Raw genomic sequence first — 25,822 nt, forward strand, 5'->3', positions numbered from 1 at the left:
GCCCAACATGCTGTTGCCGCTGGTGACTGAATGCCATGGCATGCTATGGATGGGATGGCATGGATCCGATTCCGATTCCAAGTCCGAGTCCCAATCCCAACGTTGTTAGTTTGCCAGAGAGTCGGTGGCTCTGCTCGCCGTTGCGGAGTTCCGGTCTGTGGAGTTGGACGGTCGATCGTTGGATGCCCTCTGCCGGAATGGCCGCAATTAAGTTGGATGCGCGAGCTGGAGGAGAGCGGCGAGTGTTCTAGCATCACGTCCCCACATTTATGTATTTTAATTAGTTTAAATCGTAATTTGTTTGTGGACCTGCGCGGATTACCAGCACGAAATCGCCCTCACCAGCCGCCAATCTGCCAGACCTACAAAAGAGCACTGGCAAAAATAATCAGCTAGTTCTTACACAATAGTACTGCATAAATTGTATTTTGGCAAGGTTCCTTTACTTATTAGATACTTTATGCGCTCTAGATCGTAGATCTCAAAATCCTTTAAAACAACATAATATTAAAAAAATGGAAATTTTATAGTGTTACATTTTATATGTCTATAAGTTTAGCGACGCACATAATTTTCGGGTAATTATGAAGCACAAAGTGCGCATTTAAATGTTCGCTCCACTGGAGTCGCCTTGCCCCCACCTTTCCCCGATGCCCCCGCATACCTTTTGGCCAGGTCAATAGGAAGTTAATCAATTTATACCAGGGAACGTCGGCGGTTCGCAGTTTGGTTTTGTGCGGGTCGCTGTTCAATTATTATAAATGGCAATGTCGGCCTAGTTTGTCCTATGTGCACATGTGATTGTCTGTGTGTGTGGTCGAAGCTGGCTGTAAACAAATTAGCCTGGCCGACTGCCGGGAAAAACCGGGTAAAGGCTGACGGTATTGGCATGGCAGCTGAAATTTTGGTAATTGCTCGTCTATAAGTATTATAAATCATATCAGGGGAGACCAAATATGTTTGAATAGCATGCTGCTATAAATTTAAAAATCAAAACCGAAAAGTAGCTGAAAAGAAGTGAAAATTTCCCTACCAATGCTGTAAATCAATTCATATTTTCAGATTTTTGTCGGGGCTTATAAATTCCAACTTCCATTTCACCACCTGGAATTCACTTGGTCTTCCCTTTTCCCAGTCAACTTTTCTGGCCTGTCGCTTTAAGCTGTTTGCTGACCAAAGGCTACAGATTGTGGTGACATTTAAGTGCTGATAATATTCTTGCCTTCGTCCAATAAATTCGTCAGAAAAAGGTTTGACACAAATCGTGCAGTCAACACTTGTAAGCGAAGACCCTTTAATGAAAACACAAATTGTACTGAAATTTATACAAATATTTGTGGAGTGCATATTGAGAAATTTTGGCAGCTGCACTCGAAGTAGAAAAATAGCAACAACAAGGACACTTGAGGCAGAAACACTCAAGTCGCCGAAAGTTTGGCCTTTGTTGCATTGTCGTAATGAAAATATTTATGATTTTTGGAGCCGAGTTGATTGTTTACATATTGCCAAAGCATATTGAAAACTTCTTTATTAAATTTTACTTCAATAAAAGCCAATTGTTTCTTGTTGCTCCACATTTCTGTGTATATGTATGTACAAAATGCCTGGCAAAGTTTTTAGTTTTCTGCCAGAGCAAGCTGCGTGTATTTCCCCCAATTTCCCATTCACAATTTTCCGAGATGAAAAATCTGAGGGATGTGGGTTGCTGCCTGATTGCTATGGCTTCTGTTTCAGGTCCTGCTGATACTATGTCTGAGCTTGACTGCCTCACCGATTCAAATTGTGTTGCATATTTTCATATTTTTGCTAAACAATAGCATCAGATGTCGTCGTTGTTGCTTTTGGCGTATCTCTGCAAATATTTGTTGCACGTTTGTGTACGAAATCGTTTAGTTAACGAGTCGTAAACACTTGTGATAGAATTCGACCAGACATTTGTGCGATGAATTTATGCATGCATTTTTTTCATGGATAAATCCCATTAGTTTAGCCCCAGTTCGACATACGCTTGTCGACAAAAATTAAATAAATTCCTGGCTTTTTCGGCCTGGTCTTTGATTTCATTAGCAGAAATATTTTTAAAATTCGAACGTTTTAAGTGAATTTGGTTACGCATACGCAGTGGGTGCACAAGCTACCTGATTTCCATAAACAAGTAAACTTTTAAAACTAAAATGGCAGACAAATACAAGTTTAGCAATGTAAGCAATTTGCGTGAGTTATTTATTAATTAGAAAGGCGTGTGATATGTAGCCCCTTTAATGAACAGCGAAAATATTTGAAACATAAATAGGAGCAGCGAAACAACTCAACTGGGCCGCGGGTATTACGTAATTAGCAGAAACTACAGAAAGCAAACAGCCAGTGGGCCATTTACGTAAAGTATTTAACAAAACAATACACAGAAGTTGCCCGTGCCGCCGGTTGCTTTAAGCCTAATTTAACGGCTCTGCAGACAAACAACAAACAAGCGAATGGCGAATGGAGAATGGCGAACAGCGGCAGCCATTTTCTTTATGCCTCTAACCGCACACACAAGTTGGCAGTACTTAACGGGCGAAGCGGAGGGGGTGGGGGCCGTGAGAGGGGACCGGAACATGGCCCACTTTCTAATTAATGCAAAATATTACAGCTGCAAAAAGAAACTAGCATATGTGCTGCCTACTTTTAGGTTGTCCCATGTAAGTATGCTAGCTTTTTTTGGAGCGCATTTTCAGGGCTAGTGGGTAGTTGTGGGGGCGTGGCACTCTAGCGGTTTCTTTGTTGCCTGCATAAAGCATCACTCACACACACATACGCACACTGAAAGTGTTGTAGTTGCAGCTGCAACTGCGACATCAGCAACATGCAACAACAACCTTGGCAATGTCAACAGCACGGCATCCTGGCGGAAGCAAGTGACCGCCGCCAGGGGTCGCCTGTGTGCTGCTAAATTAAACGCTGCAAAAAATGTTTGCCCCATGTGGTGAAGGAAGCCCTGGAGAATGTATCCAATAAATACAGCTGAGTTTTAAAACAGCCAACAACTATGAGCTTTATGAAGAGTTGCTTATTTTGGGTTAATCTGCCAACAATTTCAGATTCGTATAATAAACCTAATACGTGATTGATACTTGTTCCATCCCAGATCCACTGCAGTGCACTGCTGGTGTCTCAAAAGCACAATTTCCCAGTTAAATTGATGCTAAAAGCATTCTATAATGGATTTAATTATGGGAAACCGACCCTGCAATAATTCATTTGGTAAGTGCTTCGTCATCGGGCTGCAAAAAGGCATGCGAACCGCGAAATTTCATTGCAGACATGAGAAGGCAGTGCAATTTAATAATTTTCCAGAGCAGCTTAGAGTTCAGAGTGCTATGTATACGTAAATGAAGTTTTTCCTCTTAGTTTGGCAAACCAGAAACATGGCGACGCATTTTACGGCAACGAGATTTTCAGCACGCTAAAAAGTTTGCCGCTAATTCCTTGGGCAAACTTTAACACAAATGTGTTTAGATGGGGTATCCAGTGGCACCTTGCTAAATTGAAAACGCATTAGCAGCTTAATTTCCGTGAGAGATACAAAATGTTTCGAGTTTCAGTTTAATTTTTATTCAAAAATCACATTTGTTGTTTTTTATATATATAGATACATATATATAATATTTCTGCTGCAATGTTTGCCAATAATGTATGGTTTAGGCTTACTGCGTTTTCGCTTCCATGGGTTTATTTATGTAATTTACATTTGTTCATGTGAGTGTTGTTATGTGGTGTGTTGTCGCTGTGGGTAGGGGTGTATGTTGTGTCTTAAGCTTTAACAATCATTACTAGGCAATAGTATTAAGCACATTCACTATATATATTGGTTTACATTTAATGGCTGTTCAACACGGATTTCTTATGGTTTCTGTACAAATTTAAAGTGTTATTTATCTTGGACAAACAAATGGGCTGGGTATAAATAAATATTTTTATGAATGCTTTGCGTTTACATTACTTTTTCTGCAATATGCCAATCACCTCATATTTACCAATGAAAATGTACAGAAACAGAAACAGAAATATAATTTCATTTGCCAAGTGACATTCCTGTTTGCAATAATTTCAATTGAATTAATGGGCATTTTGCATTAAGCTGATGGACCAGATGAGTGAATTAATTTCAGAGTATCTATCTTAAGCTCAGATATGTTTCGAATATGTTCACGAAGCACTGCCAGTACACAGATATTACTAGTTTGAGCTCTACAAAATGATATTTCGGTAGATATAGTTATAGTTTGGTAAAATGCAGTTGGAATCATAAATGATAGAATTTCGTATCGTTGCGTTTTCCAAAAACTTTTTCTTCACATTTTATTGTCGTTTTTGTCAAGCCTTTCTATGCAAATCGTCTTAATGGCGGCCACTGATAAGCAGTTGGGTTTTTCGCATGTAATTGGGATGATGAATAATATAGATATTTGCAATATTTCTAACATGTAATTTTTATCTAGTTAGCCCAATTTAACAGAACTCACATCTTTAAAATTCAATTAACTTTACAATGTTGTCGTTTTTCCATTTTGTGTTCTGATTTGTTCTTTGAATGTATTTAATTTTATTGAACATCCGCATCCCATCGAAATACAAATAGGAGAATGAATATTCTCCTTGTAATTTTTTACACATGGCTTGCCCAGTTAAATGTGGCAAAATAATTGATTATGCACAATTATCCCTGTAACGCAAATGAAATAAATGAAAAAATGTGCGGAAATGGGTGAATGGCGGGAGAAGGAAAGTGGAGGAAGGGGTTAAAGGTTGATTTATTCAAATGAGAGCACATGCAGTTTTCAATAGTATCACAACATCCATATTCGTAGTTCACCTTTTCTCATTTTATTAAGATTGGTTGGGTTCATTTCATTTCTGCGTTGCGCTGCTTCATGTTAATGTTAATGCAATAAATTGAATTACCATCTCGCAGGATGCAATAACTATTTTATTATTATTTATAAATGGCTTTTGCAATCATTATTTTGTGTTTGTGTTTGGCCTTTTTTCTCCGTTTTTGTTTTCATTTCGTATTTGTGTGGGCGGGGCGGGATCGAGGAGCCTTTTCAATATTTTTGGTCAAGTTGTTTTGTATTGTTTGTTTTTGTTTGGTTTTGGTTTCGTTTTTGTTTTTGGTTTGCTTTTGTCTTGGATTAGATCTTCCACTATGTATAGTTTGCTTTTAAATCTGTATAAAAAGTGCAATTGTCTGTTCTTGTGTCTTTGTTTACCTGGTTTTTCTCGTGTCAAATACAAATTCTCAAATACAATTATATACGAGTTATAATACAAAAATCCTTTACACACAGATACAAAAAATAAAACGCACTGTACAAAATTTGATCTGAATCTGATTCGATTTCAACTTTCCAGTTGCCTATATGTATATGTATACGTAGTATGTAGATGTCGCCAGTGTATGTATGTATGTGAGAGTGTCCTATCTGTGTTGGGTGTGTGGGTGTGTTGTGCATATCCTTCGCCTTGGGCCACACACATTCCGAATATGCATATCCATATCCATATCCATATAACTGGCATTTTTGATTATTATTATTCGTAGTCAACGGCAAAAATGTTTGTTTGAAATGTTTGATTTATGTGCATGCTGATAGGGAACATTTCATTGCATTTGTCGTCTCTGTCCGTCCATTCGATTGCGTCTGCTCGCTGGCACAGTCGAGTTTTGACATTCGCCCAGCTTCAGCTCCAGCTCCAGCACCAGCTCCATTCATATTGGTATGTATTCATATTGCCGATAAGCATATTCGACTGATAAATGCTAAACAATTTCGCCGTTTGGCAGTCAAGAGTTTCGAGTTTAGAGTTTCGAGAGTGCGGGCATCAATCGATTGCCCGCTAAGTATGCAGTATGGTTCCTAAGAACCACTTCTCTGGCCAGGATAAACATAAATAGCAGTCCAATAATTCAGTCAACCCAGAAATATGTGTTTTCAGAAATCTTATTGCATACACGCAGCAAATAAAGCCAGATTATAAATGGCTTGGCTGTACAAATATCTTAAAGAAGTAAGAATGGTTGCGCAAATATTGAAATGCTTTTAGTCAATTCAAATTCAAATTCATTTGATATGTTGAAGCTAGTTATTGCTTTCAGCTCTTATTGCCCTTCGCACTTGGAAATTGACAATGCGAAAAAGTAAATACAAAGTAAAATCAACTAATAAAACAAGGAGATTGAATTCATCTGCAATCGTGTATATTTGTTGTAAAAAATAGTTATAGAAATATACTTTAGTTCTAGTATATGTATAGAATTGTGGTTGCTTAAACTAAAAACGCTTCTCTTGAGAGAAGCCTCTTCTTTTGATATGCGCATGTGGTTAAAAGTTGATTGCATATTGATAATTGATTTACGTACTTCAGTAAATGGCCACATTAAGAATTAAAAACTGAGGTGTCCAAATAAAAAATTGCACATAACAAATTGAAAATGGAAAGCTACTTAAACCATAAACTTAGCATTAGTTAATTGCTTCTCCTCTGCGGATTTGTGCACTTATTGCTGAATGGCCTGAAAGGGGTTCGTTTTGCATTTCAGTGTCAATTGCTGCTGCTGTTCCATAATGGCCACGGATAATGTGAAGATACAGTCGATTGGTTTCATATACGGAATTCGAGGAGCCTCAAGTTGGAGTTTAAAACTGAAAATGAGACGACTGTGCCTTGCGCATACACGTTCACATTGATAAATCACTAACTATACACGGAGAGTTACAACAAGGACATACAAACATTTACAGATACAAAACTCAACTCACACAGTACAAAAATCGGCTACTTATGTTCCTAGACATATATCAATTTACATATGTATGTATGTATGCATATAGAAAATTTGCTAAGCGCAGCTAATTTGAAATTAGCAAAAAAGATGGCAAAATCGTTTGCTTCGCTTGCAGTTAACTAGGCTAATTCACATAATCGTATTTAAAGTCTATATATATACACATTGCATATATAATTGCAAAGGATGCCGTATGCTTACACCGATGTACACATGCATACATACATTTACAAGCGCCCTTTGGCTCCTAACTAAGTTCCATCCTTTCGCTACTAATAATAATTAACATAGTCCTTGCATCGCTTGGCCAGCGTCAAAAAACAGCATTTCATCTAAACTTATGTGTGTGTTGTCGTCATGTTTCTCTGTATGTGTATTGGTATTGGTGTAGCTGCGTGGGTGTGTGGTGTATATGTATTCAGTACTCTTAACGCTTGTAGCTGTTGCCAGGATGCACATATCGCTAGCTGCCGACCAACTCGATCTGGCGGTATTTCTTGCGCAAATTGGAAACTGGATCACGGTACAGCATGGGATCCATGCGCAAATTGGAACGTATCAGCGGCATATAGCTGCAAGTATATGAATGAAAGAGGGAATTTGTTTAAGTGCGTTTTGGAAATTGATATGGGTAATGAGATGGCTAATGAGGTAGATAATGATATAGGAGTTCCTCGTAGCTTTGCATGAAGTTATGCTTACCCAAACACGGCCGCAAAGGTGTTCAAGCAGCTCTGGCGCTGGATGAAGTGGTCGGGATCGTTCCAGGGCGAACGACCCGTCTCCCGATCCTTGTAGCCCTTGCGCTGCGTCACCTTGATGGGCGGCTTCCTGGTCACGTGCGAGACCAGCAGGTTCATTAGGATGTCCTCGCAGTTGGAGGACTGCTGTACAGTCTTAAGTAGCAGCAACGACAGCCAATTGGTGTACAAGTAGTTGTAGTAGCGGTGGTAGAAGGCCGCCCCAGTTAGCACAATCGAATAGTAGTTCGTCCACTTGGACGTGTAACCCCAGGCATTCTGCAATAATAGCAATAGGTAATTTCAGTAATCAGTTATTTTGGTAATATTCGTTAGCTCAATTCACCTTGGAATCATCCCAGAAGTGAGCTCTTGCCGGATAGCCAACGATGCGCTCGGGAAAATCCCGCCACACCGTGTAGGCAAAGTCCAGTTCATCCGTATTGAGTATGGCATCCTCATCCAGGGAGAGAACGGCATCCGTCTGAATCTCTTCGTAGGGCAGGAATCGTTGTGATATGCTCGGTCGTCCCTCAGTCGTCTGGCTTGTGGGTCCAGCTCCCTGACTCCGCGTGCTGCCCCCCAGGGAAATCACGTGCAAGGGTATGTGGCTGGTAGGGGGCCAGCGTTTCTTCAACGGCAGTGGCCGATCGGCAGCCCAAAGGACAAGGATCTAAGGGCAAAGTGTGTATGCCATTAATCCATTATTAATTCCATTAATTCGACTGCACTGTATTTACGTACCCGCTCCACGAACTGGCTCTTCGTGATGGTCCTGACTAGCTTGTAGAGCGCTGCATTCGGTCCCAGGGCGGCGCCAATCTGCACGTAGATAACCGCCGTGTAGTTGTGACGCGGCTCCGCACCCATCGAGTTGAGCAGAAACGGCATGTACCTGAAGTTGGTGGTTGGTGGTGGTTATAATCGATTGAGCTACAAGGTTGCATAACAAGACATATGGGTGGGACCAACCTTGAGCTGTCGGCGAAGGTGGGCAGCGTGAGCAGGGCGCCCGGCGAGCTGTTCCACACCAGGCTGCTCCGCACCGGATAATCCGGCAGGCGTTCGCGTATGATCTGCAAGATACGGAAGGGCGGTGAGTGGCTGAGTTAACGCTTGTTTAATGGCTTGTCGATTGTCGATACGCTCAAGTGCTGATTGCCAATTGATTGCCTAATGAGGAGGAGCGGAGCGCGGAGAGCGAGGCCGTTCGAGCTGATCTGAATTTCGAGTGCAGTTCAAGGAGCGGGCCAAATTGCGTTTTGAATACTCCTCCCAGTGGTCTGTCCCATTCCCTGGTTCCGGTTTTCCGATCCGGTTCTCCCCTATCCGTTCTATCCGCTTGTCCTCCGCTGAGTGTGATAACTCAATGGGCCTGAGTTGTTGCCATTGCCCTTTTATATTTTTACCCGCCTTGGGCGAACGCATTTTGGATTAATTAACTCGAACAAGCACTATTTATTCTGTTTTTTTTTTTTTTATATTATATTGAGTGACTTTTTGCTTCCAACACATTTATTTTCATTACAGATTTTTTTTTTTTTTTTTCATTCTTTTTTTTTTTTTTATTTTTTTTCTTGCTTCACAGTTTTTTCTTTAAATAGCATATTTTTACTAATGTTCCAAACCTAAAATTTACGGAACTAGAATTTTATTGTAATAAATATATTTATGTTTCATACCTATCGTTCATCGCCATCCACGAATTAAAGCTTTAAAACAACTAAAAAGGGCGTTATTTTTTGCATTACTCGTCGTCTTTTCTTTCTATTTCTCGAACAATTTGCTGTTTTTCACTTTGAGGTTAGTCCCTTAAAAGTTAAATTTTGGAGAAAGTGTGCAAAAGTGTGCATTTATACTTATAGCATATACTAAGAATTGATAACTCTACAACATATAACAGGTTTTAGAGCCGGAGAGAGCCGGACTCACTTTGTAGCTCTATTTAAAAATTAGAATACACTACAAAAGTTGTGTTTTATTAGGGTTAGAACTTACAGAAGATTATTGGGACACCACAATTAATTTCAACATTTAACGATTACAAACACATATTACAAACCACAAGGATTGGATTTCATGTTATAAGTAACAATTTTGATATTTGTTTATGCACTTTTTGTCACTTCAAGTGAAGATTTCAGCGATAAAAAATGCGTATCGTGGCAGCGAAACAGCTGACTAACAGCTGTTCACTGAACTGGCGCCTCTTTAATTCAAGTAGCACATGATAGATTGATGTTTTTGAATACATTCAATTACAAAATTTTTTAACGACTTTAAAAATGGGTTATTCCACCAAAGTGTCGTTCGCCCATAGTGCGCGGTCGAAAAAAGCACTGAAATAAATCTTGAACTGCAGCCATCTGGCCTTATTATTGCATCAGGCTATGTATACAATCAATATATACCTTGCCATAGGATGTATACTAATTCTGCTTATAAATTTACTCATTATTTACTATGGTGCATATAGAGCATAGATAAATGAGAATATCCACTCTGATCGTTAACTATTAATGCGAGCTCCGCTGTGGATTTATCCAAGCATATATGGATGTCGAGGGGCGTTACCGCAGTTTCCGCTGCGCAGCGGAAGTCACACAGTAACCACTGTGGGCGGAAGTGCCCCACCGTCTCGCTCGCACTGCATGTGTTAGGATAAGGAGGGAAGATACGAGGGGTGGTGGCGCGTTGGGGCGTTTGGCTTTGCGTGCCATTAACGCGGCGTTAATTTGTCGCTCAAAGTGTGAGCGCGCCTTAAAGTATGCCATGCCAAATTAGTTAGACATCCCAGCCGCAGTTAGCTCGCCAAGTCCCCCAGCATTTTGCACTCCGCATTTTGCATTTGGCACTGTTTTGGCTCGCAGTTTGTGCTTCAGTTCGGGCTGAATGCAATTATAATTGCAAAGCCTGACCCCAACTAAGAGCTTTGTGCTGGGGCGCTGTTCGAGTTGAGTTATGCAAGTACAGGTGCAGCCACGTGCACCTGACAGAAAACAGAAGACGGTGCGTTATGCAAGCGCCACCCACTAGTTACCACCCACTAAACACCGCCCACCATCCATAAGCACCCAACAGCCAGCATTTACCACCCACTTCAGTTCATTCGTGTTATTTCTGTCTGGCACGCTCCGCTTTTGTGCGTGTGGTTAGTGGAATTTGAATTTGCATGGACGATCATCTCCCGGCGGATTCCCACTGCTATTCAGGCTAAAAGACATAATGAGACGTTTGGGAGCGGTACCTACAATTAGATGCAATTACGGCTGATAGATCGACAGTTGGCAATGCTTTGAGTGTGCACAGGGCATACCCTGTATCTTCCAAAGCTGATCGACCATATTATTATTAGACAACACTCAGTTGGGAGAAAAGGATTATTATATAATTTACAGTATATCTTATATCTCAATTTAATGAATCTTTTCTTGAATTATTTAGCCACGTTCTCTTAGATCAAGTATTTAATATAGCCAAATATATATTTTATTTATTCATTTGTTAAGAAAAACATAGCATACCAAAACTGAAGAAACATTTTTCAAAAATGGTACTAAGCGTGCCAAAATATGTCAGTACCATCATTCAGGAATAATTTTCAGGAAGCTCACGAAGCTTTTTACCCACCACTTCGCAGTTTTCGAAACTATCAATATTCATAAGCTTAAGCTAAAGCCAGGGCATCCTAACTTCGTTGGGGATTTAGAATATTTTGTTTTTGCCATTTTTTGTTTACATCCATCATGGCTTCATGGTGATGCCCCGCTCGTTAAGCGCCACACGGCAGGTGCAGCAGCAAACTAACCAAACTAGGATTACGCTGCAGCGCTGCAGTCTGCAGTCTGCATGTCCTGCCGATCCCTGGCTCCTTGTCTGGCTGCCAACGCGTCTCAAGTGCCTGCTTTATATTTTGTAATTATAATTCCTTCTTTGGCTCCTCCCCTCTTTGCATAATCAACGCTCAGCGCGGCAAGCGTGTTTGTTTTACCCCTTTCTTTTGGCCCGCTGTGTGTGTGCGTGATTATCTGCGTGTGTTAGTGGGTGTGTGTGTGTGTGTGGGTTTTTGTTGTGCGACATAATTAAGTCAATCCCATGCTGTTGACGCTGCCAGCATAATTGAGAGCGAGAGGCACCCAACAGACAGAGATGGCTTATGCCTGCGATTCAATTATGCACATTGCACACTGCACACTGCACATTGCGTATATGTTTGGGCCTGGCCCCGACAGACGGTTCAGCCCCCTTCGCCCACATTTTAATTGGCCAACAAACTGCGTTTAATTGGCTTAGATCCATGCCCCACAGCCAGCATTTTTAAGTTGCCTGCAGCAGCATAAAGCTACGGTTGAATTGGGGTAAAGACTATGCAGCAAACGAGTTGATATTAAGATATAACTGAAATATAACCACAGATTCGTTTATGAAATATCTAAAGCTTTTACCATTTTCAGGTGGTTTTTGTAAGCATTGTCTACTTTGTGGGTTAAGGAGGTCCCAGGTTCCAGGACCCACTGTAATTGTATTTGCTTGGCTACACATGTCCGGGGAATCTCTTATTCGGTTGCCGGTTTCTTTTCCATCATCCGTGGCTGCAAGGCCACATTTGGATGTCAGCCAGGAGACTTATCGCAGCACAAGGACCAGGAGCAGCAGCAACAATCGCAGCTGGCACTACTTAAGGAGCATACATGTATATATGTAGTAAGTGAGGCGGGCGGAAAAGGAAGGCAGCCAGAACTTCATTTCCGTATCGCATCAGCATCGAGTGCAAGTGCATAGTTGTGTGCGTTTGCGATGATTAAGTGGATCGAGTGACTGAGGTAACTGCAAGCAGCTGGAGGCCCGGGACCCAATAGAGTGGATAATGTAGGCAAATAAGACAGGTGGATGCTTATAGGGCCTGCAAGTATTTGGCTTAGAAGGAGATTTAAAGGGTTCACCAGCCATCGCCAACGATCCAAAACATGTAAATTTGCGTTGACTTGGGTGGAATTCCATTAACAGCATGCCCAACAATTTTACTCGATGCACTTTACTTGCACATATTTTATGCAATGTGCAGTTTACATGTCTGCCGAAATTTGCCTCAATTAATTGCAAGAATTTCCTTTGGTCCCTTTCCTTCGAAGTCAAAGCTCCTTTTTGCTGCCGTATTTTGTTATTTTGTGTTGGCCCTCTTTTAAGATATTTTTAATTGAAGCTTTTGGCAAAGGGTTACTTTAGCACTTTGCAGGGGATTAATGAATGTTTGTGCTTAAAATGAAAATGCAGCTTTAAAACAGAACAGTTTACTTTTCGTAAAGATTGATTTTAATTGAAGACATTGATGTAGTATTATGATTATGAGTATTGATTATAGTATTGGATTTACATGCAGTTGGGTGAACCTATTTACTTTTACCTAAGGTATCTTCACAGGTTTTTTTGATAATCAGATTTAGGAGACACACTGCTGCAGCTTACATAGAAGCATATATGTTTACAAATTGAATTCTGTAGGGTGATGGCATTGCAAAAGTTTTCGTTTCCTGTTCTTCGGCGCAATAAGAACACGTCGGTTTCGTTTTCTGCATACTATTTTTCTTAGCATACTTCTTGGGGCCTCTCAACTTGCTGCTTCTGTGTATGCAGTGTGTGTGTGTGTGAGTGTGTGGGTGGGCGTGGCTAGCTGGTTAAAAGTTCCAAGCAGTGCCAAGGCAGCTGCATACATAAAATGTAGTTCTCTGTTGGCCAGGCTAAAAGTTGCACTCACTGACACCCAAAACACTCAACATCCAAAATACAAAAAACAAAAAAAGAAATGAGTAAAAGGCGAACTCCTTCGAAGACAAACACTAAATTAACTTATGCAAGTAGCTAAAAGAGACATGAACACAGAGATAAAAATAAGAAGAGAAGTAAAAAATGGTATGTAAATGCTTGACATCAACTTCCTCCTACAACTTTCGTTGATTAAAAATTAACAAACGTCGGAAAGTGCAAAATTAAGCAAACAAAACACGAAAGACGTACAACATGGCGTATGCGCATGCAGTTGACTTCACTTTTAATTTCCATAAATAACTCCGAATCTCTGCTGAATTATGAACCAGGCGAAAAACGCACGCAACTCTATGAAAATCGGAAAACAAGAATTCCTCTAACACGTAAAAATATTTAAAAATTTAAGCACGCCCGCTGATACGTAAACCATTTTACCCTTTGCGGTTTTTGGCTTATGACAATTGAACAAAAACAGCAACAAATCGCTAAACCAATTTCGAGCCGAATTCATTTTATACATATTACTTTTTGTGTTTATTTTGTCATATATTTTATATGCGCCGTTTGGACGTGTTTTTGCACATAAAATTTATCGATCTAAACTTGTTGACCAACGTTAATTAAGTGCGATTCCAGGAGCGTAGAGGGATTGGTTTTTTGGGGGGCTTATGCGATGATGTGTAAATGCGCGGGTTGTACAATACTTTGGCTTTGTTTTTGGATTAGCGAAAATTCAAATAAATGTTTTTATGGTGGGAATGGAAGGTAAGCTCCTAAATATGCAAGTGTAACCAATGAAAAATTCAGGGATTTCAAAATTTATTTATTTTAGTTCTGTGCTGTGCAAACAGAAATACCCTGGGAATGTTTGATTTCGGGTCTAAACTTTTTATTTCGAATTGTCGAAAAGTCAAAATGTTATTATTTTGATCTGTTTAAGCTCTAATCTGCGATTAAATTTGCAATGATTCCATAAGAACCTCTTCAGCTTAATCGGCAGCAGTTTGGCTCTTGGCGTTCATTCATCTTATAACGTCATTTGCCATGACTTCAAACTTTAAGTTGACGATGATGTCATTATTGTTGGCAAACTTCGGAGCTGTCGCTACAACGCAAATGAAAATATAAAAAAATCAACAACTGCCGAAGTTATGAAGCTGCTTTGACAAATTCGAAAAAGAAGCAAAACGAAAAAAGCCAAAAAAAATATTCAGCAAAGACAAACAAGTTTCGACGGCAGCCAAAACGAGAAGCTAACTTTAATTTTGTTTGATTTCAGTTTATTTAGTATCTCTGTGTATTCTTTATTCAACGATAGGCGCAGCAGGCCAATATAGACAAGCAAATGTAACAGAAAGCAAATAAATGCCGAATAAATATTTATTCGCAGGAGTTTGCACAAATTAAAAGCCCTGCGGGCTACTTGTTTGTTTATTTGTCATTTCTTTACTTTGGGTTAATCGATACTGGCTGTGTCAAATGGCTTGCAGAATGTTTCTCATTTCGTTGAGATGATAAGAACCTTAAATAAAAGTGCAGAAGATGCCTGTTGCCCTTAAGAGCTCCGTTTCCCTACAGATACTAAAGTAACCATGAACTAACCTTACTGTAGATAGATAGATATAGAAATATTAAAATGCTGACCAGTTTTCCATTTCAATAGATTAATTAAAGTGCCTCAGTCTGTCATACCCAACAATCCCATTGAGTAAATTTCCCTTTGCCATAATTCTTATCAATTTGCAATCTAAATCCCGAGCTATTCATCAAGCTGAAAAAAACTCAGCTAGTATACATTCAAGACAACAAAAAACGGAATAAGAACAAAGCCAAACAAAGTCCGGATGAGACAACAAACACAAACATTTAACATCTGCTTAGGCTTCAATGTTCGTTTTTTTCCACACACACAATTGGGCTCATTAATTAATTTTAATTAGCCAACGCTCACAGCTTACAAAGCTCATAAGTATAATTATAATTTCGAAAGGGGAAGTGGCGAGTTTGGGCAAGAAAATAATTCCAACGCTCGTTCATGATTAAAAATAATTCGGTGACGTCACACAGAAGCGGCTACGTTTTGGAGGTCAGTGCTATAAGCTACATATGTATGTATATACTCGATTCGCTTTTTTCTCCGTCTTTACTTTTTTCTTTGCTTGGCCGACTCTGCTCGGGTGGTGACGTCACGGGCGTCGTTAGCATTGCATGAGAAGTTCACGTATTTTCTCGCAGCGTGTGAGCTAGAGAATTCAGTGCTCTCCAGTTCTCTCATTCGCGTTGCGATTCTCAGGGGCAAAATAAAACACTGTTTGCCGGCTATTTTTGCATTTGCAAATAGAAGTTGGCAAACAAAAAGAAAAATCCTCTCACACTTTTAAAGAGCGTATTTATTATTATGACGGGGGGACTGCTACAAAAGCGGTCCAGTAAACTCAATGTCAATAAATACTTCACTTATGACAAGTTGACACTACGCCAAGCCGTTTTCCACCACCCACCACCAATGGTATGTAGTAGTGGTGCAGCTCCCAGTCGTATTTCATAATTTTGGACAAGTCACTGGGCCATAATTGACCCGCTGCTGATCGATAAGCTGGAGTGACACATTGTGCATACGAACTGTGGGCCAAATGGCACGGAATTGATGATATGTGGGCGGGCGTTCATTGTGGCCGATTTTCATGTGTCGCCATCCCTATTAAGGGCCATTCATTTATGCGGCCAGCCAAAGTGGAACAAATCATAATGAAAATGTGTGGCGGACGAGCGGAAAAATGTAATGATGCCAAAGGGAAATTGCGTTAGGCAATCTTCAATAATATGCATAGATTCAGACATTTCCCAAAGTTTTCAGATCTTAAGTTTAACACCTTCTTCAATCGTTGAAACTTACTCCATTTATTTTCGTACTTTGATTTCTAATTTTGTACCACTTGCCGTTCATTAACCTTGGGTAACTCAATGAAGATCTCATTGAAGATTGGAATGCACCGCTGGGATTCCACCCAAATGTACAGTGCAGCTTCTTTTAATAGAACCTTGTACGTTAAATACTAGAACTTAACAAAAACACATGTTTCTTGAACATATCGTGGAATATATAGGACATGTTTGTAAAGATTTTTGAGGATTTTCCAGGGAAATGAAACAATATTTAAGGAAGTTCATTCTAGGACCAGTTGGTGCTAGTTAGTTGAGTTGCGTTCGAGGCGATTTCTATTTAGAGCTCCAGAGGCACAAACAGCTGTACATAGGAAAGCCCAACAACTCTTACGAATGCGAATGGGAATTGGGATGGGAAAACGAATGTGGTGGAAGGCGAAACAACAATAATAATAAAGCCAAAAGGTGAGAGCGGAAAAAATGGAGAGAGCAGCGCCGCATTCGTGTTGTATTTGGTTTTTTATGACCGCCACCGCCGCTGCCGCCGACGACGACTAATTTTGTCGATGATAGCCGTTCGGTTCGTTTCGAGGCAAAGTTTCAGTCAATTTTCAGTCGTCAAAGCAGGCGGACGTGCAAGCAAAAATTCAGCTCCAAACGTCTGGAAAATATTGAAAGAGACTTGAGAGGATTACGTACTTAAGAACTAGCAACTAGCACCTCGCACCTCGCAAAAAACCGCAAGAATAAAAACACACATTGCAAAAATGTCAGCTCGCCGCGTCACATTGAACACACGCGTCTCGCGCGCCTCCACCTCCACGCCGGTGGGCGGGGCATCCACCTCCTCAAGGCTGGGCGCCACCTCACCCACCTCGCCCACGCGCACCAGCCGGCTGCAGGAGAAGGAGGAGCTGCAGCACCTGAACGATCGCCTGGCCTGCTACATCGATCGCATGCGCAACCTGGAGAACGAGAACAGCCGGCTCACCCAGGAACTGAATCTCGCCCAGGACACCGTCAACCGGGAGACCTCCAATCTGAAGGCGGTCTACGAGAAGGAGCTGGCCGCCGCCCGCAAGCTGCTCGACGAGACGGCCAAGGAGAAGGCCAAGCTGGAGATCGATATCAAGCGTCTCTGGGAGGAGAACGACGACTTGAAGCCGAGGTAAAGCTCTAAGACAGCGGGTTCGGAATTGGTAACAGCGTATTATCAGCCAGTGATGTCATATGCATATGGCCATGCCGGGCAACTGAAGCGAGGCACAGGCAGAAAATGCGGGTAACTTTGGGAGCTTTCTCAAGAAAGTGAGGAATCAATAATGCATAGCACGGATAGCTGCGCACTCTTTACGATCTGTAAAGCAATAGTACAGTCAGTGGTGATTTCTAAAAATATATTTCATTTTTATAGTTATTTTGTTGTCTATGCTGCTAGTCAATGTTCGGTAGTCGATTTTAGGAACAAGAGCATTTCAAAAACATTTTTTTTTTGAAGAGTTCACCTAGAACTATAGTTTCACCTAGCTTTGCCAAATCAATAACTATTTATGGTTTACTATTTATAAAAGTATTATAGTTTTTAAATTTAATACAAGTCAATTTCACATTTCACGCTATTTTATTCATAGGACATATTTGAGCTATATTACTCAGTTTAGTGACATTTTTTAGTGAGATAGGAACCAAAGTTTGTATGGTTATTTTCTTTATATGTAGGGAGCGACAGAGATAGACAGAAAACGGGGCAGACTGAGAGCGAGCGAGGCCGATGATGTCATGCCAAAAGCACATTGCGAAAGCCACGCACATGGGAACTCTCTCGACTCTTTCGGTGTTGTTTATTTTTTGCATTTACACTTCCAGAATTCTCTGGGCATTTTTATGCAAATGTTTAGTTCGCAGCTAATGAGTAACCAACGAAAATAGGGAAATCAAGTAACAAGAGCCGAAATACCGCCTTAAATCTCAATGAAGGTTACAAGACTATGATGTCATGGCACCCAGTTACAGATCCATTTGTAATACCAGTTTCTGGTGTGATGTCAACAAAATGTTTGGGTGCTCAGGTTTTCCATTTGCGAGATTTCCGTTTCGCGTCGTTTGCGTTATCAGGCAATATTTATTTTGGTCTTTATTTGGTATTGCGCGATGAGGCCCAAAGCTTTTTAATTCATAATAGCCACATTTCGTTGTTTGTGTCTTGCAACGTGTTAGCCAAGTTGCGAGTTTGGCTAAAAGTCGGGTGCCTAAATGTTGGGTAAACTTGATTTTTCAGCTATTTAAGGCGTGACGTTAAAGTTGAGAAACGCATCGGAATAACAAAGGAAATTGAAGATACGATAAGATTGCAGCAGAATTATGGAACTGGGAACTTGTGGTGTGAGAAGATAAAAGATTTCTCTTTTGAAAATTTCTAGCTGTGTTGAATTATTTTTATTATTTTATTTAATAGAATTTAGATAGCCAAATATATTTCTATATTTTTGGTTGGTGACAATAGCATACACACAAACAAATTAGGTCAGCGGAAGGAATTGGGGAGGAAAAATGGAACTTTAACACGCACACACAAAACGCAGAAAAAAATGGGGAAATAAGGAAAATCTAGAACGCAAGCAAAACAACCTTGAATCAATTTTGTTTTGATTTCCCCATTTTTACACAATATTTCTTGATTAGCTACGAAAACTGTTTACATTTTCTCGGTGCAACAGCAAAAACCGAAAGAAAAGCGCTGAAACATAATAGGAAATTTAGAATCCATAAAAATAAGGTTTCAAATATGATCAAAACAGTCGCCATAAAAGCAAACTATATACATAATTTAAATACATTTTTCATTGAATGCAAGGCATGTAAAGTCAATTAATCCATAGTTGAAATCATTCGTTATAAAGAATAACTTAAAAACGTGCCAACCACGCGAGTCGCCGATTGACAACCGAAATTGCCAGCCGAAAATATGCAGGGACTATTTGTGGAATTTTCGTAGCTGTTTTTTATAGCGAGTTTGTTTTTGGCCAAACAGAATTTCAAACACAAAAAATAAAACGCTTTGAACTGTTAGGCGCCCATAAATCACAGGGGGCGCTGAGGGGGGAGGGGAACTGGTCAGAAATAGCCGGGCTACTTTATGCTAATGGCATGTGACGACTTCTCCCAAGGCAAACAAAAACCTCGCAGCGTTCAAGTATTGGATTCTTCTATGGAGGATCGATGAACGAGTTTCCAAGCGACTATATCATTTAAATAAATAAAATGAATAATACATTTGCGATTTAAAGAGAGCGGGCATAGCTTTCGAAAACAAATGTGAGTCGCAATGTGACTCAATTATTACTCGGATATAGATAAGTGACGTCATTCAATGAGCACATGTAGATAAAAGTCGAAAAACAATTGATTCTTATGAACCATCTAACATTTCTACAGCGGACTGGGGACATTTATGACTAATGTATAAGGTTCTGAGATGATTCTTTGTAATAAGAGATTGTTTTAAAATTAACAACATCCATTTTGCATTTAAGACTCGACAAGAAGACGAAGGAGGCAACCGTGGCCGAGAACAATGCCCGCCTGTATGAGACGCGCTACAACGATGTGAATGGCAAGTACAACCAGTCCTTGGCCGACCGCAAGAAGTTCGAGGATCAGGCCAAGGAGCTCGCTTTGGAGAACGAGCGCCTGCGCCGCCAACTGGATGATCTGCGCAAGCAGCTGGAGGCGGAGACGCTGGCCCGCGTCGACCTGGAGAACCAGAACCAGAGTCTGCGCGAGGAGCTGGCCTTCAAGGATCAGGTGCACACCCAGGAGCTCACCGAGACCCGATCCCGTCGCCAGATCGAGATCAGCGAGATCGACGGCAGACTGTCGCGCCAGTACGAGGCCAAGCTGCAGCAGTCGCTCCAGGAACTCCGTGATCAGTACGAGGGTCAAATGCGCGTCAATCGCGAGGAGATCGAGCTGCTGTACGACAATGAGATCCAGAACCTCAAGGCTGCCGCCAACAGGGCTGCCCAGGGATCCGCTCATGCCACCGAGGAAGTTCGTCTCATGCGCACCAAGATCGACGGCTTGAACGCCAAGCTGCAGGATCTGGAGAACACCAATGCTGGCTTGAATGTGAGTACTGCAAATGGCAGTTTGAATTCCATTGCTGATTGTAATTCTCCCTCTTTCTATTGCCATAGGCTCGCATTCGGGAGCTGGAGAACCTCTTGGACACGGAGCGCCAGCGCCACAACCAGTACATCGCCTCCTTGGAGGCCGAGCTGCAGCGCATGCGCGACGAGATGGCCCACCAGCTGCAGGAGTACCAGGATCTGATGGACATCAAGGTGTCGTTAGATCTCGAGATTGCCGCTTACGACAAGTTGCTGTGCGGTGAGGAGCGTCGCCTGAACATCGAGTCGCCCGGACGTCCGACTGCCGATTCCGGAATCTCCAGCAATGGCAGCCACCTGACCGCCAGTGCCAGTTCCCGATCCGGCCGGGTCACTCCCAGTGGACGTCGCTCGGCTACACCTGGCATCTCTGGGTCCAGCGCCGTGAAGCGTCGCCGCACCGTGATCGATGAGAGCGAGGATCGCACCCTGTCCGAGTACTCGGTGAATGCCGCCGCCAAGGGAGATCTGGAGATCATCGAGGCGGACGTGGAGGGCCGCTTCATCAAGCTGCACAACAAGGGCACCGAGGAGATCAATCTGACGGGCTGGCAGCTAACCCGCATCGCCGGCGACGAGGAACTGGCCTTCAAGTTCTCGCGGGGATCGAAGGTGCTGGGCGGTGCTAGCGTGACCATTTGGTCCGTCGATGCCGGAACCGCACACGATCCACCCAACAACCTGGTGATGAAGAAGAAGTGGCCGGTGGCCAACTCGATGCGCTCGGTGCTGGCCAACGCCGACAAAGAGGTGAGAGTCTTGTCCATATACAACACGTGCGGCACTTGCGACATCTGCCGCCACTGCAGACACCTCGAATTCGTGCTCGACCAGTACGATATGCTACAGATCTACACATTTCGAATATATAATTTACGATTTATATTTTGCCTTTCAGGATGTTGCCAGCTACGACCGTGTCCGTGCTAACGTTTCCAGCCACACCTCGCGGCATCGCAGCAGCGGCACGCCCAGCACGGGCTTTACCCTCGGTTCCGGAGCTGGCTCCACTGGCGTGAGGAGCCTCTTCTCCCTGCTCTTCTAGGCGGGACTACAACTTCGAATCGGACTGGCTCGGCTTGATCACCAGGCCCATCCAAACCCCAACTCACCGCAGAGACTCACAGACTCCGAGCTGCACATTCACACCACACAGATCTGTTCTGCATACATAGGCACATGGATGCCTATCACATATCAAGCTAAATGTGAACTATGTGAATTATGTACAACAATCAAGCCTTGTTCAACTCTTAATGTTAAATGTTTAAGTGCCCTTAGTTGATGTCTTTGACTCTATGCGTCTCCTATGTTTAAGTAAGTTTTTTCACGCTCCACACTCTCTGTAATTTATGACGAGAACATGCATTTTGGTAAAAATACAAAAATAAACACAAATAAATGTTACAAGAAACTGGGCTGGAAAATCAATTAATGATATTTTGCAGCGCGGTTGGACTTGGTTGGGCTTGATATCTTTTTGCGAGGAAGCCAAATCGGCTTAGGCCAGAGGAGTTGGATTTGCGCGGGGAAAACTTCTTGAGATGCTGTCGCGGCATTTTGCACTATCTGGGGTCCAGGTCCAGGACCAGGCCATAATGGACAGGTAAGTGGGGGAAATTAACTACAAGAAGTCGGGGGACAGGTGCAGCTGGGAGCCAAACTGTGGGCTAAAACCGAACGAGGTCAACGAAAAAGTTTCGCAACTTTACAACTTGAAAATAAATTAGGTTGGATCACGGGGAAAGGTCGAGCAAACTGAGGCCAAAGTTTTTAATGGAGCAAATATACAGCTTCGGGCAGTTGTAGAAATACTATTAAACAATTCTAGGGCTGTCATCCGAACTAATAAAGGACTCGGCCGATTCGGATACAAAAATAAAACTTGGAAATAAATATTTGTGGGCCTAATATAATATATTTGTTCTTACTATGTTCATGAATTGAAATATTCAAACTGGAATAGAATAGAATCCCTAAGCGTCCCACTGTTTCGTCTGCGTCCTTTAGCTTACTCCACAGGAATTAGCATTGTCAGGAAGAGAAGATCCTTTCACTGGCGTCGCCAAAGCCAAATTGCGTTATCTATTGCGCAGCCATTTCTCGCAGTGCATGAGCAGCCACTAAGACAACTTAGCGGCGCTTGAGTGAGTGCACGATTCAATGGAATGAATGCGAGAGAAAGGCGGCGGAGAAAGGAGAAAGCGGCTGAGACGGCTGAGGAGCGTAGGCGGGCAGACAGTTGACTTCAAAGTAGTTTTGCTCGGCAAAGTTTTTTCCTCCTTGGCGCACGTTTGCATGCGCATAATAGGATTAGTCAAAGTAATAAGTTGTTTTTCTACCTCCACTTTTAGCTGCTGATGCTACCTACATTCCTGCTGCTCACAGGACCTGTTTTTTGCTGGATCGCAGCCGCCTTTCCCGCCCAGGTGAGTGGGCGTGGCCGGAGCCAGTGCTTTGAAATGCACGCCTCGATGAGACAAAGCAGACGCGACAGACTGGCAGAGAGAAAGTTTCTTTCTTTTGCCATCTGCCTGCGAGTATGCAACATATTATGTTGCATGAAAACCAAAGCCACAAAGCCCAAAAAACAAATAAAACACCAGCAACAAAGTGCGTTCAGTATGCATGGGAAAAACATGAGAAGCGGCTATCCAGCCAACAATTGAAATCTTGGTCCATCGCATAGCAGAAATCAATGAAAAATCTGTTGCTATCACAGGCTTAAGTTTCCTAATGTATTATATTTTTCCACAAAGATATGACTTTCTTCTTGTGATTTGTTCACAGTCAGCATATTGCTAAGAAATATTTCAAAATGTTAGCAGAAGTTCGTTTGCTTTTCCACAGTGCACACTAGTATGCAGAACATTTCGAGCCCAGCCCAAACTTTGGCTTATTGTGGTTTATTTAGTTGTTTTGTGAATTTTTGTGACCATTTTCGAACTTTTAGCAGCTTCCGCTTTTCCTCTCCCTGTGCAACTTGAGTGCATGGCACACGCTTATCGGTCACATCCATTCGGCCCCAAATCACACACACTCGAGCACACAAAGAGACTTTTGGGGCTTAGGCCAAGATTTTGGGGGCCACTGTGGGCCGACAGTAAGTTCGGTAAGTGGACTTAGAGTGACCTTTTTTGTGGGGATTCTGTGGGCATGGCCAATCGGCTCCCGGGCTGGCCCACACAGATTGGTCTGCTGGTTGCCGGACTGGTTAGTCGAAAGTTCAACACACAATAAAATTATGCAAATCTCGGGATCAGCCGCCTGCGATTTCCATTCATCCAGCTGCAGACACACACATATTCTGCGGCCTACGCACTCAGTTTCCTTTCGAAGGAAACTGTTCATGGCAGAAGTTCGCCTGTGGTCTTACATTCGGTTCAATTTTTGATTTATTAATTGAAATAATTGGAAATGCCGAAAGTGGAATTGGTATTGAGTGCTAATGCGGCGAAGGAATTTATTTGTGCTAAAAACCGAAAAGCCTAAGTGGAAGATTCTGGGTTTTGAATCCTTGAAAAAAGCAGACACATTTTAAGGCATTTTTGACGGAAACTAAGCTTGACATTCTATGAATTTCTGTTCATTTAAAAACGCAATAATTTATTCCCTGTAATGACTTAACAATTCCAGTTCCAGTCGCACCTAATTGATTTACTTAAGACAACCCACTTTATTATATAATTAACGTTATATGACATAATTTAGGTCAAGAGCGGCGCTATTCACTGTCTAATAAAGGGTATGGCCATCGAAAACAGAGCCACATTCAGGATGAGATTCAGGATGTGTGTGCGTGGCTGGAGCGGCTAACAACCCAAATAACTGCTTAATTTGTTTTTCCTACGACCCGTCCCATGGAAAACCCCTGCTTAAATTCACCTTTGCTGTTTGCTTGCGCAGCAGCAACAATAACAACAACAACAAAAACAACAGCAACAGCAGGCGATGGGGGTAAACAAAGGTTGACCCGAACCCAAACCCAAACTCAAACTTAAACCCCAAAAACCCAGAAAACCCCCTTAAAACCGTCAGCTGGCTGCTGTTAGTTTGTTGACTTTAATGGACCAGTTTCATGGCAGAGGAGCGAGTGCCAAAAGGATACGCCGGAAAAACTGACAACGCCTGGTCACATGCGGTTCAACGCCCAGAATGAGCAGATTTTCCAACAAGGCCAGTTGAGGCTGGCAGAAATTATTTGCCACTTTTTCGTAGCTCTGGGCTTTAGAGGGTTAAGAGCGTTCTGGGCTTGTTTATGCCTAAATCAATTTGCCGCATGAACGGGTCTTAAGTTAAGGCGAAGGGAAAAGGATTCCCCAAAAGACCTATGCACATCCCCTCGACCCCCGAAGTCCGTTCCATTCATATTCATACGTGTCCCGGACTAAAGGATTATTAGGAACTTTCCGCTCCAAAAGTGAGACGTGAGTGGCCAACCTTAAGGCGTTGTATGTGGCAGTGGTATGAGGGGCGGCAGAAAAATGTGCAAAATTAATAATAACAAATTATAAAGGCATTTCCCGCAGAGACCGCACCCAGCGAAAGAAGAATTTGTTCTGTTTATATAAATATTCTGGAATTGTTTTGCCCGGGGCAACCAAACGCACACAAACACCCACACACACACACATCAAGTATTTGGGCCATCTCAGGAACTCATCTGCATATTAAAGCCGCAAAAGAGGCGACTGAAAGTGGAGAATGCAGCTATCCACAAGGATAGACATGATGTTTGACCCTTGTGGAGCTGCATTCCTGGCCATATGCAAAATGTGGGTCAAATAAGCCAGAAAGGATTGTGCACACGGCCATTACGTGATGCACGTGCCACACCTCAGCAGGTGGGCGTGGTCCGATGTCTCTGCCTGCGCTTTTCCCCTATCCCTATGCCCGCCCCCTCCGCCCCTTCCGCCCTGTCGAAAATGCCACAATTCATCTTTTTAATCGCGACCCATAAATCAAATGTGCGCCGCAAAAATGCAGGCCAAACGAAAAACTTGTGCACAAACCAATTCTGATGCATTCTTCGTGGCGCAATTTAAGTTTCACCGCAAAATTATAGGGGGAATAGTCATAGATGTCTACTACTCACTAATTGCTCTCAAAGGGTTTCATAAACGCGTATCACGCATTAGATATGTATTTAAAATAAAATGACACACCCATGGGTGTTGCACACAGAAATATATATGTAAACTAAATATTTAATAGTCAATGACTCCTTAAATTGATTCAGCAATATTCATTTGAAAAACGATTTTGTCAATTATGGAAATTGTCATAAATCTCCAACGTGATGTCTGTGGGCAGCAGGTCGATCAAAACCCAATTAACTTTGGTTGCTTAACGAACCAGCATCTGTCCCCCTCACGCCGGCCAATAATAATTATTAGAGAGCAGGCCAAATTAGTTGGCCAAGTGTGAGTGAG

General features: G+C 42.1%; 2 protein-coding genes across 4 annotated transcripts in view; one reads left to right on the forward strand and one right to left on the reverse strand.

Moving 5' to 3' along the window:
* Positions 1–6,224: 6,224 nt before the first annotated feature.
* Positions 6,225–25,822, reverse strand: part of LOC122615144 (exostosin-1) — a 64,107-nt gene continuing 44,509 nt past the window's right edge. The window contains exons 6-11 of one of the 2 annotated variants that reach the window (XR_006325780.1): positions 8,542–8,645; positions 8,314–8,464; positions 7,916–8,242; positions 7,532–7,848; positions 7,055–7,401; positions 6,225–6,686 (exon numbers count right to left, since the gene is read on the reverse strand). Coding sequence is in view for 1 of the 2 variants with exons in the window: in XM_043790051.1 (XP_043645986.1) it covers positions 7,293–7,401; positions 7,532–7,848; positions 7,916–8,242; positions 8,314–8,464; positions 8,542–8,645 (1,008 nt within the window). In the remaining variant the exon portion in view is untranslated. Of the gene's footprint in view, positions 7,402–7,531; positions 7,849–7,915; positions 8,243–8,313; positions 8,465–8,541; positions 8,646–25,822 lie in introns of both variants that reach the window. The other variant, XM_043790051.1, reaches the window with a different exon arrangement.
* On the forward strand, positions 16,821–21,784 carry LOC122615145 (lamin-C). 2 transcript variants are annotated; one of them, XM_043790054.1, is made up of 4 exons: positions 16,821–17,389; positions 19,755–20,349; positions 20,418–21,223; positions 21,289–21,784. In XM_043790054.1, the coding sequence occupies exons 1-4, from the start codon at positions 16,989–16,991 to the stop codon at positions 21,407–21,409; spliced, it is 1,923 nt and encodes a 640-aa protein (XP_043645989.1). In that variant the 5' UTR covers positions 16,821–16,988; the 3' UTR covers positions 21,410–21,784. The 2 variants fall into 2 exon arrangements, with proteins under 2 accessions (XP_043645989.1, XP_043645988.1); XM_043790053.1 differs by having other exon boundaries at positions 16,822–17,389; positions 20,418–21,140; positions 21,289–21,780.

The sequence above is a fragment of the Drosophila teissieri genome, chromosome 2R (genome assembly GCF_016746235.2).
Source record: "Drosophila teissieri strain GT53w chromosome 2R, Prin_Dtei_1.1, whole genome shotgun sequence".
NCBI classification, from domain to species: domain Eukaryota; kingdom Metazoa; phylum Arthropoda; class Insecta; order Diptera; family Drosophilidae; genus Drosophila; species Drosophila teissieri.

What these genes read in the sequence shown, in the direction of transcription:
- LOC122615145 (XM_043790054.1), top strand. Translation starts at nt 16,989, where the DNA reads ATGTCAGCTCGCCGCGTCACATTGAACACACGCGTCTCGCGCGCCTCC. An exon ending in AACGACGACTTGAAGCCGAG is followed by an intron (nt 17,390 to 19,754) that starts GTAAAGCTCTAA and finishes TTTGCATTTAAG; the next exon opens with ACTCGACAAGAAGACGAAGG. An exon ending in CTCGAATTCGTGCTCGACCA is followed by an intron (nt 21,224 to 21,288) that starts GTACGATATGCT and finishes TTTGCCTTTCAG; the next exon opens with GATGTTGCCAGCTACGACCG.